We start from the raw sequence: 22347 nt of genomic DNA, 5'->3' as shown, positions 1-22347 counted from the left end.
TTTATACACTTAAAAAAAAAAAAATATTTTTAAAAAAAACCACGGACTAAGATACTATATATATTATATACATATACTGTATATAAAGTGTATCTTAGTCCGTGTAAATTAATGTTATTAAACATAAAAATATTAAATATATATAATATTTATCTATGTATATATTAAAAAAATAAAATACTAAATCTCAGTAGGTACCAAAGAATATATTTTTGCAAAATTAATGACATTTAGACAAATATACGTAAGTTACCCAATTTCAAAGTAAAGATATTCAACCTATACTGTTTTAAATGAAAGTAGAATGATTTAGCCGGTTCTAATTCACTAGTCCCTAGTCCATACTCCATGCAAGTCAATGCCGCGCACTGCCATTCCCCTCCATTCCATGCTGTGCCTTTCACCAGCACGTGTTACGTGTTATCACAAACGTGATCGGTCCAAAACAAATGCCTAAATCTATTATGAATAAACGCGCTATAATCAATTCTCGAAATATAGACCAACAGTGTTTTAAATGGGCTATATTAGCAAAACACGTTGTAGGAGAAAATAAATTTCGAGTCAATAAAAATAAAATTATACAGAACATATTATTATTGAATATTGCAGATAAATACATTTTCAACGGTATTTCGTTTTTAACGCCGAGTGATAAGACTTGTCCGAAAAATGATAAGGAATCGAGATATGATAATCGAAAACTATTACCAACCGTTGTTATTATTACCAACTCTCCAACACCACTGTCGAATATTAATTCTAAATTTGAAAAAATAATCAATAATCGTTGCGCGTTGTGCGCATGCGCACGAGACGTCGTCAAGACAGCGTCCCTAGCAACCACTAGGAAATTATTCAAATCAATATCACTCTGCCAACGAAAATGGCTCGACTGCGCGTAATTTTTAGCACCGCACACCCTCGCCGCCGCCATTTTATGTTCAACGTTCATTATTTGTTCAGTCATTATTGTCTTTCAGTCTTTAGGATTCACCGGCGACCTATTTATCCTCTACTATTTTGTTGTCGACTTTTCGACTATAGTTGACGGATTCTCCGTTGGCTAACGGTAACTAGAATGGTAACTCCTCATACACTAACCAGAACGCTCGTCTAAACATCACCAATAAACTCGACCACGAAAATCAGGTTATTAATGTGTTTTGGATAGTTTTGGTCATGATTTTGAAACTTGTACTCTTATAGGCTGGTCCTAGGTACGGGTAGATAAGTTATCCTCGCTGAGGTCATAATCATGTATATAAACAAACTTTAAGTACCTATGCTGACCCGAACGCTAATCCAAATATCGCTAAATAACTCGATGATGACATCAAAACAACTATCCATAACACATTGATAACCTGGTTTGCGTCATAGAGTTTATTAGCGGTATTAGGATAAGCATTCGGGTTAGCGTACGAGATACCATACAAGTTATCGTTCGCCAACGGAGAATTCATCAACTATTGTCCGAAAAGTGGACAACGAAACGGTAGAGGATAAATAGGACGCTGATGGGTTCTAACGGTTGAAAGAGAATAATGACTGCACAAGAAAAACAACGTCAAACAGAAGCTGGCGGCGGAGAGGCTGCGACGGTGCTATAAGTCACGCGCCACACCCGGTCGAGCCAATTGCGTTTGACAGAGTGTCAGAGTGATCCTTTTCAAACTTTTCCCAGTGGGAGTGGACGCTGCGAACGCTGCTCTCGTCGACGTCGTCTTGTGCGCATGCGTTTATCGATTATTTTGGGCATTCGAAGCAGCACACGCACGCAACCATACACACAAGTACGCACTTACACCAGAACACGCACATCAATATGCGCATACCTCCCTCCCCCCCACAACAACCACCCGGTGGTAGGTGGGTTTGCGCCCAACGTTTTGCCATAAAGTTGTTTGATCATAATTATGTTTTTAATTTTTTTTTTTTTATGTTATCATCGACTATTCATGTACCGTCGACCATGTTTAAAGATAGTATAACTCGTCCTTTGGTATCCCAAAAGTGGTGTTTGCCATAGAATGTGGTGCATGATAAAATAATTATTTTAATAAATAATTTTTTAGATGGAAAATAAAAAATCATTTGGAGAAGTTGAAACTGAATGTATGGAATATGTGGCTGGGTATATAGCACATCGTTTTATTTCTAAATATCATTACCTGAAAGACGAAGATGATAATTCAGAGAAACATATTTCATGGATTAAACATCTTTCAAAAGGAAATCTTACAATACCATCAAAGACACTCGTAAATGCTGCACATGTTTTGGAGCCAATATGTTTATAGAGCTTCATGGTGATGCTGTAAGCAACAGGCCAAACATAATAAAACACCTCTCAAAAAAACTAGAAATACAATTTCCAAATTTACTACTTGAAGTTTTACAATGTTTGGTTCGTACTAGAACTTTTATTCGGATGAATAAAATAAACAATCAAATATTACATACTAATACAACATTAAAAAAAACAAATAAAAATAAAATAATGAAGTTCATAAGTTAAAAATGTATTTTTTTATTTCTTCTTATATTTTTTTAACACCAAAAACCAAAATCACTTTGAAAATCCACTTTCCTATTAGAAAAGGTAGGTACTAGGTAGGAAAACCTGAGCATTTTTACTGTCCTAAAAGGTAGCAACAGATACAAAAAAAAAAATTTAAAAAAACACATCATTGTAAAATCCATACAGAATTACAGAATATTACAGTACTATTTTGACAACTGATAACAGACGCACACCGGCTGCCATCTTGTGCGCCACACAAAGTTGCTGACATACCTGGTTTATTTTATCGTGATGTGGTGAACGAATACAACAAGACATTTTTTGGGGTAGTTGTAATAATTAAAATAATAAATCACAATTTTTTATATATTTTTAAACAAGATGTTATACATAATGCGCGTTCCATGTATTTAGTTCAGTGATCCGGGCTATGTTTCGAATGATATACACGCGTTCCATACCTCCATGTATTTAATTCAGTGACTGCGTCTTACTTAAAATCAAACACGTAGGTAGTAACTGGAACGCTTGAAAACATGAAAACATCGCGTGAAAAGCGTTTTTTTTTTTTTGTAACAAGTTTTTCACTTTTATTGTGTTTTTACTTTCAATTTTTACTTTTTATAGATGTTATTAGACATGTCGACACTTGAAAAAGAAATTAATACACTCGAAAACGCGTTGGATGTAAAATTAAGTTCAAAAATGTTAAATGAGACACGGTGTCAAGGAATGCTGTATAGAGATGGAATTGAATTGTGTCATGATAAGCCTACTCTTGAATTACATAAAGAAAATTATCAACTCAACAATTCCGTTAAAACAATGAGAGACAAATTAGATCAAACAAAGTAAATAATACACACTTAATAGAATCATTAAGTAAAAATACATCTTTATATAGTACGTCATGATGACTGATGATTTTTTTTCAGAGCTATGCATAATATTCTTATAGGACACTTGAAAATTATAGAAGTACAATTGTGGAACAAGACTCACGCGTTAAATGTCGACCAGAAATGTCTACAGTACAGAGAACAACTAGACGACCCAGATCGTAATTAAGTAGGTAAAATAATTGTCATATCAAGCGTACCTTGGTGTTTGATTTTAAATAAGTTACGATTTGGTCAATTTGCTGTGTTACGAACGGTTTAAAGATTTAAGTTTTTCTTTTGATGCTTTTACAAATAGCCCACTCTAAACCGCTCGTAATAAACCACATTAATCACTTAACTAAATACATTATTATTTATTAATATATATATATTTAGTTCAGTAACTTTTTACAAGAAAAATATTTTTGCATATATGCCTCTGCTACCACCAGCTAAACTTATCGATTGCAGTAATTTTTTCTTTAATTTTTCGTCTCGTAAGTTTTTGAACATTGGACTCGATATGACAGATAAATTCAACACCGCGATTCATATTATAATACCATCACGTTTTGTAAATATTTCTACCGATTTTTATAAAAGTATAAACATAGTTTATTTTTTAATTTCGATTCAATTACGATATCTATACACCTAACCTAACCATAGTATAGTATGGTGTACCAAGAAATCAAGGAGAGATTATACTCGTTATATTGTCTAAAATTTGAGATGGATGCTGCTAATTCGTAGCGACTTATTTAAGTTATAAGATTTAGAGTGGGGTATTTTTGAGACCATCTAAAGAAATAATTTAATTTCGAATTAGAAAAATACGAGGTAAAATAAAAAAAAATAAATTTTTTTCTTTCTTAAAACAATATTAGTATACTATATTTTATAGGGATATTCCGGCTATACAGTGTGTAAACGCTATCTGAGAAAACTCAATAAATTTGCATAGAGTACTGCGATTTAAATTCTGTGTTTTGGTGGGTTGTTATAACATAAAAATACACATTTTTACGGTCTTTGAATTGTTTTAACTTAATTAGGCCTGCGCATGCGCAGTACAACTTTTTTTCTTAAATGGTAACCACCTATTTAAACCACCAATTATTTTTCTACTAATTTTTTAATGAATTTTGGTAGTCAAACCAACTTTCTAAGTCCAAAATTGACCAATTTATGGCACTTCAACCAAAAAACTGCAAAATACACACAATTTACAGTTTTTTTACCGTAACTTTAAAAATGATTATTCTACGACTGTTTAAGTTTGATATTGTTATCCTTAAAGCGTTATTCTGTTATTAAAAAGAATGTTTATTTTATGGTAGTTATTAAATAATTTAGTGACTTATATAATCTTTTTTTTTTTAATTTATAGGAATATCAATATGATCAAAATATTTCTGAGTATAAATATTCTGTATCAGATTTAATATTAACGAAACAACAACGTGATTTTTATGAAATAAATGGATATTTAGTAGTTCCTAAACTAATACCTGATTATTTGTTAGATAGATGCTGGTAATAGTATTTTTTGAATTAAAATGTTTTAATATGTTTTAAGTAAAGTATTATGATACTAATTTCTAATACAAATGTTATTTGTGAAATAATAGCAACCGATTTATAGAATTATGTCATGAAAAAGTTCCACAAAATCAAAATATAACTATGATGAAAGACATATATCTCACATGAAAACAGGAGATCAAGGAGAGTATTTATATGGTAAAGCACAGGATGTTCTTTGGGACGAAGAATTTTATGAATATGCTAGATACCCAAAGGTACTGTTCAAATAACAGGTTAGATAATCAGTAATAAAGTAATTTTTTAAATATAGATGTTGGACTATGTAGAAAGTTTTATTGGACCAAATATCATGGGTATGCATTCAATGTTTATCAACAAACAACCAGATATTGGTACGAATAGTTTTCGCCATCCAGATCATCAAGTATATAAACTTATATTTTTGCATTTAAAATATTAATATATGGACTGTATGTGGGTAAAAGATAATAAGTAAAAATCACTTTTTTTCTATAAAAAAAATAAAAATAGTCTCATTTCTGTATTTCTGTTTTGACAGTAGGTAATTGTATTTTTCTTGTTCACAGCTTTTATTTAATATTAAAAATAAATACTAATACATCAGTCATTTAAATTTTGTTAATAAAAATTATGTGCAACATTGTTTTCGGCACAGATAGTATTATATAAAACTTGCCTAAAATTTACTATTTCCTTTTTACTTACTAATTTTGTATTGTATGAAATGGTGTGTGAGCAAGTAATAATTTATGTTTATTTTTTTAAGGATCTTCATTATTTCCCATTTCGTCCTGCTAACTTGATTATAGCGGCATGGATAGCTTGTGTTCTAATTACAGTGAACAATGGGTGTCTCTATGTGTTACCAGGAACTCATACTGGTGATTTGTATCCGCATACTTATCCAGAAACTAAAGATGAGAGTTTAATTTATTTATACTAAAATTCAATATTGAAGTATTTATAGTTAATTAAATCATATACCTATTGAATTATACATTGTTGTTTAGTTTAAAGTGTAATTGTAATTTTTGTAGGGTGAAATAAATAAATTGTACCATGAATTAAAAACTAACAATAATAATGATGATCCAAAAAAGGTGTTTTTGGAAATGGAAAAAGGGGATACAGCTTTTTTCCACCCTTTGTTGATTCATGGATCAGGAATAAATAAAACACAAGTATTATATATAATTTATTAATCTAAGTGTTTGTGTTATTTATAAAATTGCATTTCATTTTAATTTTTTTAAACTTAAATAAGTATGTTGTTGATTTCATTAAATTTAATTGATCTCTTAGGATTTATTAATAATTAATTACAAATTTAAATCTTATTTAAGTTATAAGTTTATTTATTAATCAATTTATTTAACTGTTTTCTCTGCTATAAGTTTTAACTCATACACAAATTACAATGAAATTATGCAGAAATTAAGATTAGAATAATGTGCAACAATCAACTTAATTATTAAATAATTCTATAAATTATGCATTATACATAATATACCTAAATATATAACATTTTATATTACTTTTAAGAATATTTTGTTCATAATCTTCTTTAATTGAAGTCATATATTATACTACACAGATATTAAGTATAAATAATAACTTTATTATTTGTTAGTATTTATTTTCAGTTATTTACTATGAAATAGTTATAATAAATATATTGGTATGTATAGTTATAAAATTCTATCTGAATTAATTTAAAGAGTTTACTTTCCACAGAAAAAAATTATTATTGAACTTAAAGAAGAATTTACAATTTATAAAATAAGATTTTTTTTAAAAGCTAAAATTTATTTTTGTTACAAAACAGGTTTACACCCAAGTAAATATGGTACATATCACATAAAGTGGTTAAGTAACAATTGCTAGCTTAAAAATTATAATGTTTACAACTAAATTCATACAATAAAGAAAAAGGGGTCCTCAATAGCTAATTTCATTAATCTATCAATTGATTTGTTTGATGTATAATAAATCAAATAGAAAATAATGTAGAAAATAGTACTATAACAAGTAGTCCATAAAGCACTTAAAAATTAATTAGGGAAAGAAGTAAGGGAGAATCAATAATAGATGTAATGAGATTTTTAAGAAAAATAATGGTATAGGAATTACGACGTTTGGCTAAAGAAGATAATTTGAGCTTAGATGTTATAGGAGAGTAGTCATGAAAGGACAAGGAATTTTTAGGGTTTAGATTGAGAAACTCCCTTTAGATGTCTTCAAGTTGACCACTAGAGTCAGCACAATGAAGGTACTAAACCACAGAGCTGTATTCGAGGGTAGATCTGACGAGAGCACTGTATAAAGATTTAAGTGAATTGGCAATTTTAAGCTCTCATGAAATTCTTTTAATGAACTCCAGCAATGTATATATGTTTTGCATGTAATGAAGTTAATATATGAACATGGTAATAGTGAGGGTACGTATAAGATGCCTAAGTCATGAATACAGTCAATTGATAGGAATCCAATATCATTTAATAATTATCTATGAACCATGTACATTTCTATTTTTTTTTTATTTTAAGAGATATAGCTAAATTATTATTTTTTTGTTTGTAAGATAATAAAATAAATAATATGCAACAAGATTAACAAGACTAATGAATATGTATAGGTTTTATATTTAATTGGTAATTGTCTGTATAATGGTTAAAATATAAAATAATTTATAGCATGAAGTATTTCTTTAAAAAAAAATAAAAATAAAAGTAAGATCTTACATTATCTTTTAGCTATAATAATAAAACTTGTTATAATAAATTTATATTACAACCATAGATAATAAAATTATCTTTGATTACAACAAATTAAAAAAAAAAATAGAATTATCATTATCCATTAACTTATCTGTTATGGTTGATCTTTTATAAAAACTAGGTACGTCATTCATTGTTATTTACTTTTTACTTAATTTCTTATGATGTTTGATATAGATTCAAATAACAATAATTTATGAGGGAGAAAGGGATATGTTTAATTAGTTATGTTATTATTGAAAGTTACCTACCTACTGAATTAGTAGTACCTATAGATAATAAAATTCCTGAAGAAATATTGAATGAAAACTAATAAACAAGTATAATTAGGCACTTTATGTTATATACAGGGCCAGTTTTAATCGTAGGAAACGTAGGCACAAGCCTTCAGCGGCATATCAGAAAAAATAATACAATAAGGGACGGCAATTTTGATCTTTGCTTACATATAAAAATTTGCTTGCACCGGCACTGGTTATATACCATAGGGCATAAAGATTACTGAAATAGGCACAGAATACCTACATCAAAAGACAACTGTAACATAAATGGTAGCGTAACCGATTAGATAAATAAATGGATGTTCACATAAGTCTCATACTACTATAAACTATCAACTCGATCACCATCAATTTTGTTCATAGTAACATTAAATTAAAGATTAGAAAATGTATTTATAATAAGCAAAAAACAAATAAATCAATAGATAGATAGGTGTAAAACTAGTATTTTTATAAACCTAAATACACAATTTTATTAAATATGTACAGATTTCTTAATTCTGATTAAAATCACATTCATCTAATCACACTTCATAACATTAATTTAATTAATATGTTATGAAATATTATGTATAATCTGTCAAAAATTATAATTGAGAATATTGTAATAAATGATTTATAAATTTATTCACTACCTATGTGATTACAATTTTTAAAATGTATTAAAAATCAAAACTCTTAGTTACATGTTTTGGAAAAAGAATAACATAAAAATACACACCCTAAAAATAAGTTATTATGTCACCTATTAAATAAGCTTATAGTATATTGTCACAAGTACAATTATTTAAGTATACAGGCATACTCAACCCAGGCATTATATTAGTTTTATTTTGTTCTTAGATTATAATTTTAAACTATTTAAATTTAATCCATAATCCTCTATTATTACCCAACACTATTAAAAATTCTGTATCTTAATAAATAAACAAAAAAAAAAAAAAATTGAGAAACAACAATAAAACATTTTACTCACCATTGTACTGATTCAATAAGCAGTAGTAATAAATGCACTCCACAAAAAAGGTTGATCGTTGATGGAATGACTGAGTTAAAGTCTTTAGACGAACCAAAATATTGTTTGTTATAATCTTATATTAAATCTAATAAAGTGTTTAGTATTTATAAATTCGGAAGTGAATAGTAGTATAATAGTACTACTGTAGACTGAAGATACCTAGTTCACAAATTGAAACACAGAATAAAAAAATCTGAATAATTAATCTGAGATTGTAGTTGTGGTTGTACCGGTCAATAACTAGTAGTACTACTATAAAAAAAAAAATAGTACTAAATTTAGTAGAAATATTATTACCAAGTGTATAATTTATATTTGATGGAATTGGTGTATTTGTATATTTTAATAATTCATTGCTACATCATAGAATAGATTAATAGTTGAATTTATTCTGTTGATTGTATTTTGTTGCTAATATCATAGACCTTTCACCTCAGTAATTGTTCTGTGCCTCTGTATTAATAGCAAGGTAGATCCCACTTTGATATTCTTGTCTGAGACGTTAGTTAAGTTCAACAATCCAATAATATAATCTTAAAAAGTTTAAAATTAAAATAAAAAAATATTATGATCATAGATAACAAACTTGATAAACAGTTAACTTGTATCAATAAAATTTGAATCCTATGATGTTATACGAACAATGATTCTGAACCGAGATGATTTGTCAGCCTAAGATATAATACATAAAATATATTATATTTTAAATTGAATGGGGAAAACAGTGGTTTATGATTTAATGATCCGAATACCCAAAAATTAAACCATGTACAGAAAATATCAATTTAAACAATTGGTGTATCCTGTATGATTCAAGTTTCTACGACTAGTAATTTTTAACTAGTAAGTATAGTAAAAATCTAAAATTATTTGATAGTAAATCGTTATAATATTACGAATGAATTTTGGATTTCGTAAAAATTTAAGCTAAGGATAAAAATTTTTTAATTGGCCAACGTTTAAGTTATTTTAATTAATGTTAGACAAACTTACTGAAAATCTAGTATTCAATTTACAACTTTTACTTCTTAGCTATTTATACAAAATTTTTTACAAATTTTAACAACAAAATTATTGGCAAATATTCTTTACTGAAACATTTTGGTTAATATTTGAACTTCAAACGCTAATAAAAATATTATTTATTAGTATTTCATAAAAATTTGAACTTTAAACGCTTATAGAAAAAAATTGTGATTTTTTTATACACTTAAAAAAAAAAAAAATATTTTTAAAAAAAACCACGGACTAAGATACTATATATATTATATACATATACTGTATATAAAGTGTATCTTAGTCCGTGTAAATTAATGTTATTAAACATAAAAATATTAAATATATATAATATTTATCTATGAATATATTAAAAAAATAAAATACTAAATCTCAGTAGGTACCAAAGAATATATTTTTGCAAAATTAATGACATTTAGACAAATATACGTAAGTTACCCAATTTCAAAGTAAAGATATTCAACCTATACAGTTTTAAATGAAAGTAGAATGATTTAGCCGGTTCTAATTCACTAGTCTCTAGTCCATGCAAGTCAATGCCGCGCACTGCCATTCCCCTCCATTCCATGTTGTGCCTTTCTCCAGCACGTGTTACGTGTTATCACAAACGTGATCGGTGCAAACAAATGCCTAAATCCTTTATGAATAAACGCGCTATAATAAATTCTCGAAATATAGACCAACAGTGTTTTAAATGGGCTATATTAGCAAAACACGTTGTAGGAAAAAATACATTTCGAGTCAATAAAAATAAAATTATACAGAACATATTATTATTGAATATTGCAGATAAATACATTTTCAACGGTATTTTGTTTTCAACGCCGAGTGATAAGACTTGTCCGAAAAATGATAAGGAATCGAGATATGATAATCGAAAACTATTACCAACCATAGACATATCTTAATATGTCTATGTTACCAACCGTTGTTATTATTACCAACTCTCCAACACCACTGTCGGACATTTCCAAATTTGAAAAAAATAATCAATAATCGTTGTGCGTTGTGCGCATGCGCACGAGACGTCGTCAAGACAGCGTCCCTAGCAACCACTAGGAAATTATTCAAATCAATATCACTCTGCCAACGAAAATGGCTCGACTTCTCGTAATTTTTAGCACCGCACACCCTCGCCGCCGCCATTTTATGTTCAACGTTCATTATTTGTTCAGTCATTATTGTCTTTCAGTCTTTAGGATTCACCGGCGACCTATTTATCCTCTACTATTTTGTTGTCGACTTTTCGACTATAGTTGACGGATTCTCCGTTGGCTAACGGTAACTAGAATGGTAACTCCTCGTACACTAACCAGAACGCTCGTCTAAATATCACCATTAAACTCGACCACGAAAATCAGGTTATTAATGTGTTTTGGATAGTTTTGGTCATGATTTTGAAACTTGTACTCTTAAAGGCTGGTCGTAGGTACAAGCAGATAAGTTATCCTCGCTGAGGTCATAATCATGTATATAAACAAACTTTAAGTACCTATGCTGACCCGAACGCTAATCCAAATATCGCTAAATAACTCGATGATGACATCAAAACAACTATCCATAACACATTGATAACCTGGTTTGCGTCATAGAGTTTATTAGCGGTATTAGGATTAGCATTCGGGTTAGCGTACGAGATACCATACAAGTTATCGTTCGCCAACGGAGAATTCATCAACTATTGTCCGAAAAGTGGACAACGAAACGGTAGAGGATAAATAGGACGCTGATGGGTTCTAACGGTTGAAAGAGAATAATGACTGCACAAGAAAAACAACGTCAAACAGAAGCTGGCGGCGGAGAGGCTACGGCGGTGCTATAAGTCACGCGCCACACCCGGTCGAGCCAATTGCGTTTGACAGAGTGATCCTTTTCAAACTTTTCGCAGTGGACGCTGCGAACGCTGCTCTCGTCGACGTCGTCTTGTGCGCATGCGTTTATCGATTATTTTGGGCATTCGAAGCAGCACACGCACGCAACCATACACACAAGTACGCACTTACACCAGAACACGCACATCAATATGCGCATACCTCCCTCCCCCCCCACAACAACCACCCGGTGATAGGTGGGTTTGCACCCAACGTTTTGCAATAAAGTTGTTTGATCATGATTATGTTTTTAATTTTTTTTTTTTTTATGTTATCATCGACTATTCATGTACCGTCGACCATGTTTAAAGATAGTAACACTCGTCCTTTGGTATCCCAAAAGTGGTGTTTGCCACAGAATGTGGTGATCGAATACAACAAGATATTTTTTGGGGTAGTTGTAATAATTAAAATAATAAATCACAATTTTTTATATATTTTTAAACAAGATGTTATACATAATGCGCGTTCCATGTATTTAGTTCAGTGATCTAGGCCATGTTTTGAATGATATACACGCGTTCCATACCTCCATGTATTTAGTTCAGTGACTGCGTCTTACTTAAAATCAAACACGTAGGTAGTAACTGGAACGCTTGAAAACAGGAAAACATCGCGTGAAAAGCGTTTTTTTTTTTTTGTAACAAGTTTTTCATTGCAACACAATATGTTAACGAGTATAACGACTACAATTTCACAATTCAGCTTCAGTTATATGCAGCTGATCATATCACACAAAGATGGTTGGACAAATTAGAAAACGATGGTGGTGACAAAAGCATAGAACACAATAATAATAATAATAATAGGCATACAACTAAACGTAATTATAAAATTGTAGTATCAACAAGTACGAAAACTGGCTCCAACAGTGTGATAATATAATGGAAAGAATTGAAAATGAATTGTTACGTTCAGAAAAATTGCGCGGCACTATGTATTTGTCACGACTTAGAACTAAAAGCGACATGATAGCTCTCAACGAAAAAGTTAATTTTGGTCTCAGAAAACGGATATACAATACAGAACGATCCAAATATGAATTAGAATGGCAAAAAGAGAATGTAAGGCAATTTACGCAGTAGATATATAGGTTCTTCATACAAAGAATTTTTACTTTTTATAGATGTTATTAGACATGGCGACACTTGAAAAATAAATTAATACACTCGAGAACGCTTAGGATGCAAAATTAAGTTCAAAAATGTTAAATGAGACACGGTGTGAAGGAATACTGTATAGAGATGGAATTGAATTGTGTCATGATAAGTCTACTCTTGAATTACATAAAGAAAATTATCAACACAACAATTAGTAATTACAATAATTTGTTAAGTATTTATAAAAACAATTCTTATGAAAATACTAAACACCATTATTAAAACAACATCCAGCGCCACGGTCGTGGCGCGAGCTAAGTAAAAAAAATAAAAGCGGCGGCACGACAGTGTATATTATCTCAAAGCAGGAGTTTCCCATTAAAACCTTGTAAATGTCGGTGTTTTTTGTCAGATGAGATAATTAATTATCTACTGAATCAATTTATACCTAGTAACTTGCAAAATATGAGGAAAATCATGTAGATGATCCTTTTGTAAAAATCATAAAAATCGTACTGTTAGAAATTAAGTTATCAAAGGAAACGTGAAACATTTTTAATGAAAAATTATATTGAAATCTGGAATCACGGCGGCCGCTTCTCGCGTTGTCGTGTCGACCGGGAAATAAACACTAATATAATATGATATGTTAAATAATATTATATTTATTATTATTTAGGTATAAATGATAAAAATTGGTGATATCAAAACAAAAACCCTCCGTCTAACACCGTGTAAAAATTAGCTAAGTAAAAAAAAAGAAGAAAAAAATCAAGAGGAAATTTTTTACTTCATACGATACAATAAAAGAACCGTGGCGCTGGATGAATAATTAAACAACAAGACATTATAAATTAAAAATATTACAGTGAACATTTGTATACTAATCAAAATAATACTCTACAACCAATAATAACACTTTACACTGTATACTCTATATTAATACTAAAATTTCCTCGCCAAGTAAATAAATTATCGAAACAGACTAAATATACTTAAATTCAGTTTACTTAGCATTTATTTATGATATCACATCTTTATAGTGCTTTGAAATTACTGGTTTTATAAATTCTATATGAAGCGAAAAATGTTTTGGTTATACAATGATTTTTTTTTTGATTTTTTTCTTCTTTTTTTTACTTACCTAATTTTTACACGGAGTTAGACAGAGGGTTTTTGTTTTGATTATAATTTATCAAAATAATTATGTAGTTCATTTATATGAAAATATTTTTTTACATGCAATAATATATTTTATTAAATTTTATCATTTTTATAATATTTAAAAAACCCCATAAAATAAAAATAAATGGAATTATTAATTTCATAAATTTTCAATCAATTTAATATTTGTTTCATCATGTAAATAACATCTTTTATCATGTGAATAGAATATATTTATTAACGTTTGATAAAATATATTTATTAAAATTGATCGTTATTTTTGGTTCAGTGTAGGTTCTTCGTACAAAGAATTTTTACTTTTTATAGATGTTATTAGACATGCCGACACTCGAAAACGCTTTAGATGCAAAATTAAGTTCAAAAATGTTTAATGAGACACGGTGTGAAGGAATGCTGTATAGAGATGGAATTGAATTGTGTCATGATAAGCCTACTCTTGAATTACATAAAGAAAATTATCAACTCAACAATTCCGTTAAAACAATGAGAGACAAATTAGATCAAACAAAGTAAATAATACACACCTAATAGAATCATTAAGTAAAAATACATCTTTATATAGTACGTCATGATGGCTGATGATTTTTTTTCAGAGCTATGCATAATATTCTTATAGAACATTTGAAAATTATAGAAGTACAATTGCAGAACAAGACTCACGCGTTAAATGTTGACCAGAAATGTCTACAGTATAGAGAACAACTAGACGACCCAGATCGTAATTAAGTAGGTAAAATAATTGTCATATCAAGCGTACCTTGGTGTTTGATTTTAAATAAGTTATGATTTGGTCAATTTGCTGTGTTACGAGCGGTTTAAAGATTTTAGTTTTTCTTTTGATGCTTTTACAAATAGCCCACTCTAAACCGCTCGTAATAAACCACATTAATCACTGAACTAAATACATTATTATTTATTAATATATATATATTTAGTTCAGTAACTTTTTACAAGAAAAATATTTTTGCATATATGCCTCTGCTACCACCAGCTAAACTTATCGATTGCAGTAATTTTTTCTTTAATTTTTCGTCTCGTAAGTTTTTGAAAATTGGACTCGATATGACAGATAAATTCAACACCGCGATTCATATTATAATACCATCACGTTTTGTAAATATTTCTACCGATTTTTATAAAAGTATAAGCATAGTTTATTTTTGGATTTCGATTCAATTACGATATCTATACACCTAACCTAACCAAAGTATAGTATGGTGTACCAAGCCATCAAGGAGAGATTATACTCGTTATAGAGTCTAAAATTTGAGATGTATGTCGTGTACTGCTTATTCGTAGCGACTTATTTAAGTTATAAGATTTAGAGTGGGGTATTTTTGAGACCATCTAAAGAAAAAATTTAATTTCGAATTAGAAAAATACGAGGTAAAATAAAAAAAAATATATTTTTTTCTTTCTTAAAACAATATTAGTATACTATATTTTATAGGGATATTCCGGCTATACAATGTTTAAACGCTATCTGAGAACACTCAATAAATTTGCATATAGTACTGCGATTTAAATTCTGTGTTTTGGTGGGTTGTTATAACATAAAAATACATATTTTTACGGTCTTTGAATTTTTTAAACTTAATTAGGCTTGCGCATGCGCTGTACAACTTTTTTTCTTAAATGGTAACCACCTATTTAAACCACCAATTATTTTTCTACTAATTTTTTAATGAATTTTGGTAGTCAAACCAATTTTTTAAGTCCAAAATTGACCAATTTATGGCAATTCAACCAAAAAACTGCAAAACACACACAATTTACAGTTTTTTTACCGTAACTTTATAAATAATTATTCTACGATTGTTTAAGTTTGATATTGTTAAAACAGATAACAATTAGGATAACAATCCTTTATAATTAAGTTGATTGTTGCACATTATTCTAATCTTAATTTCTGCATCATAATTTTCATTGTAATTTGTGTATGAGTTAAAACTTATAGCAGAAAAAACAGTTAAATAAATTGATTAATAAATAAACTTATAACTTAAATAAGATTTAAATTTGTTATTAATTATTAATAAATCCTAATAGATCAATTAAATTTAATGAAATCAACAACATACTTATTTATGTTTTTTCTGCTATAAGTTTTAACTCATACACAAATTATAATGAAAATTATGCAGAAATTAAGATTAGAATAATGTGCAACAATCAACTTAATTATAAAGGATAACAATATCAAACTTAAACAATCGTAGAATAATTATTTATAAAGTTACGGTAAAAAAACTGTAAATTGTGTGTGTTTTGCAGTTTTTGGTTGAAGTGCCATAAATTGGTCAATTTTGGACTTAAAAAATTGGTTTGACTACCAAAATTCATTAAAAAAATTAGTAGAAAAATAATTGGTGGTTTAAATAGGTGGTTAACATTTAAGAAAAAAAGTTGTACTGCGCATGTGCAAGCCTAATTAAGTTAAAAAAATTCAAAGACCGTAAAAATATGTATTTTTATGTTATAACAACTCACCAAAACACAGAATTTAAATCGCAGTACTCTATGCAAATTTATTGAGTGTTCTCAGATAGCGTTTACACACTGTATAGCCGGAATATCCCTATAAAATGTAGTATACTAATATTGTTTTAAGAAAGAAAAAAATATTTTTTTTTTTATTTACCTCGTATTTTTCTAATTCAAAATTAAATTTTTTCTTTAGAGAGTCTCAAAAATACCCCACTCTAAATTTTATAACTTAAATAAGTCGCTACGAATTAGTAGTATACGACATCCATTTTAAATTTTAGACAATATAACGACTAACGAGTATAATCTCTCCTTGATGGCTTGGTACACCATATTATACTATGGTTAGGTTAGGTGTATAGATATCGTAATTGAATCGAAATCCAAAAATAAACTATGCTTATACTTTTATAAAAATCGGTAGAAATATTTACAAAACGTGATGGTATTATAATATGAATCGCGGTGTTGAATTTATCTGTCATATCGAGTCCAATGTTCAAAAATTTACGAGACGAAAAATTAAAGAAAAAATTACTGCAATCGATAAGTTTAGCTGGTGGTAGCAGAGGCACATATGCAAAAATATTTTTCTTGTAAACAGCTACTGAACTTAATATATATATTAATAAATAATAATGTATTTAGTTCAGTGATTAATGTGGTATATTACGAGCGATTTAGAGTGGGCTATTTGTAAAAGCATCAAAAGAAAAACTAAAATCTTTAAACCGCTCGTAACACAGCAAATTGACCAAATCATAACTTATTTAAAATCAAACATCAAGATACGCTTGAAGATATGACAATTATTTTACCTACTTAATTACGATCTGGGTCGTCTAGTTGTTCTCTATACCAGGGATGGGCAACTGGCGGCCCGCGTACCTTTTTTATCTGGCCAGCACTACATTTTCAAATTACTTCATATAATTTTCAACTACAGATATAGAAGTGGATTTTACTAAATTGTCTATTGAAAAACCTCATCCTCAAGTATCACATTAAATAATAATTGTAAATATAAATAAATAAAAATAAAAAATAAATGTTAGTAAATTTGAAGGACTTTTTTTTTTTGCTTTCTCCTATGCTCTGCGGCCCGCTAGATTTTAAAGTACATACTTAAAAGTGGCCCGCTAGATACTTTAAGTTGCCCATCTCTGCTCTATACTGTAGACATTTTTGGTCGACATTTAACGCGTGAGTCTTGTTCCACAATTTGTACTTCTATAATTTTCAAGTGTTCTATAAGAATATTATGTATAGCTCTGAAAAAAAATCATCAGTCATCATGACGTACTATATAAAGATGTATTTTTACTTAATGATTCTATTAGGTGTGTATTATTTACTTTGTTTGATCTAGTTTGTCTCTCATTGTTTTAACGGAATTGTTGAGTTGATAATTTTCTTTATGTAATTCAAGAGTAGGCTTATCATGACACAATTCAATTCCATCTCTATACAGCATTCCTTCACACCGTGTCTCATTAAACATTTTTGAACTTAATTTTGCATCTAAAGCGTTTTCGAGTGTATTCATTTCTTTTTCGAGTGTCGGCATGTCTAATAACATCTATAAAAAGTAAAAATTCTTTGTATGAAGAACTTACACTGAACCAAAAATAACGATCAATTTTAATAAATATATTTTATCAAACGTTAATAAATATATTCTATTCACATGATAAAAGATGTTATTTACATGATGAAACAAATATTATATTGATTGAAAATTTATGAAATTAATAATTCCATTTATTTTTATTTTATGGGGTTTTTTAAATATTAAAAAAATGATTTATTGAAATGATAAAGTATAATTATAAAATTTAATAAAATATATTGTTGATAAAAAAGTTATTATTTAAGTATTATAATTTTTTTTTTAATTATTATTATTATTATTATTATTTATTTTTTTTTTTTTTATATTATTATTAAAGTATTAAAATATTGAGTAAGTGGATTTGCATATAGGGTCTATAAGGAATTTATCAATTTTAACAATTTTGTATTATCGTAATAAAATTATGATAGACTGTGGTTTATTATTTTCCGCCTTATGCAACTCTCGTCATATAACACGATAATAAATGTGCCGTTAATGTCCGGGACCCGGTCAGGTGGCGCGCTCTACTTGTCAAAGTTTGTGATTGATAAAAAAAAAAAATAGTGTTGAACCATATTACCTACATTATAATTTTAAATTTATATTTTATATTTTATAATACTATCATAATAAATGTCATTCTTATTTTATTACATTATATACCAAATACTTTATACACCGTATAATGTATAAAGACTTAAGTATTTTGTAAGTATAAGTACGTGAAGAGAAAATAACAAGAACTAGATCGTTTCAAAAAAAAAGTAATAATATAACAACAATTAATTGAAGAAATAAGTTTAGACAAAGCCAGTACCTAGGTAACTCAGAGAAGAAAACACAACATTATTAAAAGAGTTCTATTTCTTTTAAAATTCATAGCATATTTTAATTTATTATTATATTTAGTTTAAAAGTTCTAAGAAGTACAAAATTTGGATAATTTTTTTTTTAGCATTTTCTTTCACTTTTAACTTATTTAAAATCAAACACCAAGGTACACTTGAAGATATGACAATTATTTTACCTACTTAATTACGATCTGGGTCGTCTAGTTGTTCTCTGTACTGTAGACATTTCTGGTCGACATTTAACGCGTGAGTCTTGTTCCACAATTGTACTTCTATAATTTTCAAGTGTCCTATAAGAATATTATGCATAGCTCTGAAAAAAAAAATCATCAGTCATCATGACGTACTATATAAAGATATATTTTTACTTAATGATTCTATTAGGTGTGTATTATTTACTTTGTTTGATCTAGTTTTTCTCTCATTGATTTAACGGAATTGTTGAGTTGATAATTTTCTTTATGTAATTCAAGAGTAGGCTTATCATTACACAATTCAATTCCATCTCTATACAGCATTCCTTCACACCGTGTCTCATTTAACATTTTTGAACTTAATTTTGCATCCAAAGCGTTTCCGAGTGAATTAATTTCTTTTTCAAGTGTCGCCATGTCTAATAACATCTATAAAAAGTAAAAATTCTTTGTATGAAGAACCTATATATCTACTGCGTAAATTGCCTTACATTCTCTTTTTGCCATTCTAATTCATATTTGGATCGTTCTGTATTGTATATCCGTTTTCTGAGACCAAAATTAACTTTTTCGTTGAGAGCTATCATGTCACTTTTAGTTCTATGTCGTGACAAATACATAGTGCCGCGCAATTTTTCTGAACCTAACAATTCATTTTCAATTCTTTCCATTATATTTTCACACTGTTGGAGCCAGTTTTCGTAGTTGGTGATACTACAATTTTATAATTAAGTTTAGTCATTGATTTTTAGTTTATTAAAAAACTTAACTTAATTTAAGTTTTATTTAAAATAAAATTGAATAAAATATGCTTATTATTATTTTACAAATAAAAAAAATAATCATTAAATTAATACAAAGATCTCTATTGAATATAGATAAACTAAAGTACTTCTTAAAACTACTTGCATGTTCTCATTTTTCTAACGCAATCAAACTAAATTGAAATTACAAACTAGGATATTTTGATATACCTATATTATTTCTTTTCAAAAACACTTACTCTTTTGGAATTCTAAGCGGATTTGGCTTAAGCGAGATATTTTTCGAGTCTTTTGTCATTTCCAACAACTCACTATCTATTTTTATTGTATTATTTTTATTTTCTATATCTCTGATGATGTACATTTGTAATTCTTCTAAATTATTTATCTGTTCCCAAGCTTTTTGGCAAATTTCAGATAACGAGGTTTTCAATTTTTCCAAAGCTAGTTGTTCCTAATTAAAGTTAATAATTGATATGCTTATACTACTGATCATAATCAAATAATACGTTATAATTATATAATCATGTAATGCATACATTTTTTAGTGCAATGGATGCAATATCATAGCATAAATCTTCGCCAACTCTTTCATCTCTTAAACTTGAGCAATGATTAGTCACAGCAAAGTTCAAATTTTGAAATTCTATAGTTTTTTCACATTCTTTTTTTTCAATTTTCATCTGCTCAATTTCTTTTTGCAAGTGTTTTAAACATAATTCAATTTTAATTTTCCATCGTGTTATTTCAGTTTGCCTAAAATATAAAACTAATGTTAATCTACTGTTTAAAATCTTAAATTATAATAAAAATCTTACCTATTAGCGATATTAGTATTGTTACGGTGTGTACCCCAATAAGTAGTTAGGCCTGTCTCATTTCTTAATCTACGTGATTCATGTTCTAATGCAAATGCACTACGCCTGATTTTGTCACAAGCGCCTCTTAATTCAGTTAATTTGTAATACCAATCAGGTTCTGATATTTTTGGTTGAGATTTTTCAAAATTAACTATAGACATTGTATAATTATTCGATAGTTAATTATTATTAGGTATGTTTAAATATAAAATTATTTAAATTTTTACTGTTATAAAAAAATAAAGTATTTTACCATGGTTACTTTTATCTTAATATGTCTGAAAGCCTTTAAATGTATTAAAATTAAACACATGTGTTTGCAAATAAATTGAATTCGATTTACATCAAAACAAAATTCAAAACTTCAATGTTGACAAGCTGATGACAGCAAAACTAAACTATAATTCCTAAACTATGGTTGAAAAATAAATTGTGTACCTAAATACTAAATTCCTATTCAACTCCAGAATATATTTTTTGTTTTTGGTATTTTGTAATTGGAATTATTATAATGTATAGAATAAAATAGCCAAGCATTATATCGGCGTACTTTAAAATAAGTCGTATACTGTGATCACTAAATTTATTGTAAAATATCCAAGGAATACTTTTGTACTAACAAAATTGTAAATTATGTTTCAACATATATTGAAAGTTTCTTAAAATGTTTAAAATAAGTTTGGGTAGTATAACCATATAATTCATCAACGATCGTCCATAGTTCATTATTCTACAGAGAGAATTAAGCAGATAGGTTGTTCAAATTTTACACCATTACGTACATGACTATATTATTTACGTATATACGGTATACATTATAGTAGGTATTGATCTACTAACTATAATACACTATCGTTTACTACTGTTGGTTACTATATTATTTCTCCATTCAGAATAGTTTATACCTAGTATAAAAGATTTATCATTGAATTTAAAATAATCACATATAATATTATAGAGATTTAAGACGATCTTCACAGGCTTCAAAACACAAAACCTAGACCATGGATTAATTTAATAGTTATGCTATAGAAAATTGATTGATTTTTATATTTTAAATAGGTACCTATCACAAATTTACGATATAGTTTAAAATTAAATAACGCCAATGCTATTATCTTTTAGCTTTGATATCCGATAATATAATAAGAATAAATAAATTAGAGCTTGATTAAGAAAATAAAGATTTTTTTCGAATATATCTATCCGATTATCCATTTTGTCAATTCTGAATGTTGGTATACTTATATTGAAGCATATTAACATTAAGACATTAATTGTATAAAAAAACGCATTTTTAATAATAGAAAATTAATTATTAATTATTATTATTTTTTTAATTCGTGAAGG

At 28.2% G+C, this 22347-nt stretch overlaps 3 protein-coding genes and 1 pseudogene across 11 annotated transcripts; 3 read left to right on the top strand and 1 right to left on the bottom strand.

Moving 5' to 3' along the window:
• Positions 1-1319: 1319 nt before the first annotated feature.
• Positions 1320-14561, top strand: LOC126549253 (uncharacterized). 2 transcript variants are annotated; one of them, XM_050197916.1, is made up of 5 exons: positions 1320-1796; positions 2079-2320; positions 3155-3378; positions 3463-3599; positions 14533-14561. In XM_050197916.1, exons 2-4 carry the CDS (start codon positions 2294-2296, stop codon positions 3593-3595), a joined length of 384 nt encoding a protein of 127 aa, XP_050053873.1. In that variant the 5' UTR covers positions 1320-1796; positions 2079-2293; the 3' UTR covers positions 3596-3599; positions 14533-14561. The 2 variants fall into 2 exon arrangements, with proteins under 2 accessions (XP_050053873.1, XP_050053872.1); XM_050197915.1 differs by having other exon boundaries at positions 1321-1796; positions 3463-3595.
• Positions 3709-6462, top strand: LOC126549167 (phytanoyl-CoA dioxygenase, peroxisomal-like; annotated as a pseudogene).
• On the bottom strand, positions 5765-21244 carry LOC114121383 (tektin-2-like). 8 transcript variants are annotated; one of them, XR_007603400.1, is made up of 10 exons: positions 20956-21244; positions 20677-20893; positions 20377-20591; positions 19865-20087; positions 19579-19802; positions 17839-17984; positions 9640-9725; positions 9351-9586; positions 9012-9138; positions 5765-5888 (listed from the first exon to the last, which is right to left on the bottom strand). XR_007603400.1 is itself a non-coding variant. In XM_050197911.1 (7 exons), the coding sequence occupies exons 1-6, from the start codon at positions 21156-21158 to the stop codon at positions 17882-17884; spliced, it is 1185 nt and encodes a 394-aa protein (XP_050053868.1). In that variant the 5' UTR covers positions 21159-21244; the 3' UTR covers positions 11368-12536; positions 17839-17881. The 8 variants fall into 8 exon arrangements, 4 of the variants coding, with proteins under 4 accessions (XP_050053868.1, XP_050053865.1, XP_050053867.1 ...); XR_007603401.1 differs by lacking the exons at positions 5765-5888; positions 9012-9138; positions 9351-9586; positions 9640-9725 and adding exons at positions 11368-12432; positions 12494-12536; XR_007603398.1 differs by lacking the exons at positions 5765-5888; positions 9012-9138; positions 9351-9586; positions 9640-9725 and adding exons at positions 18069-18292; positions 19356-19492 and having other exon boundaries at positions 17886-17984.
• Positions 14347-14952, top strand: LOC126549254 (uncharacterized). The gene is made up of 2 exons (XM_050197917.1): positions 14347-14735; positions 14820-14952. Exons 1-2 carry the CDS (start codon positions 14533-14535, stop codon positions 14950-14952), a joined length of 336 nt encoding a protein of 111 aa, XP_050053874.1. The 5' UTR covers positions 14347-14532.
• Positions 21245-22347: the final 1103 nt, after the last annotated feature.

The sequence above is a fragment of the Aphis gossypii genome, chromosome 1, assembly GCF_020184175.1.
Source record: "Aphis gossypii isolate Hap1 chromosome 1, ASM2018417v2, whole genome shotgun sequence".
Lineage (NCBI taxonomy): Eukaryota > Metazoa > Arthropoda > Insecta > Hemiptera > Aphididae > Aphis > Aphis gossypii.
Note: the sequence above shows the minus strand (reverse complement) of the source record. Positions and strands in the feature narration are given on the sequence as shown.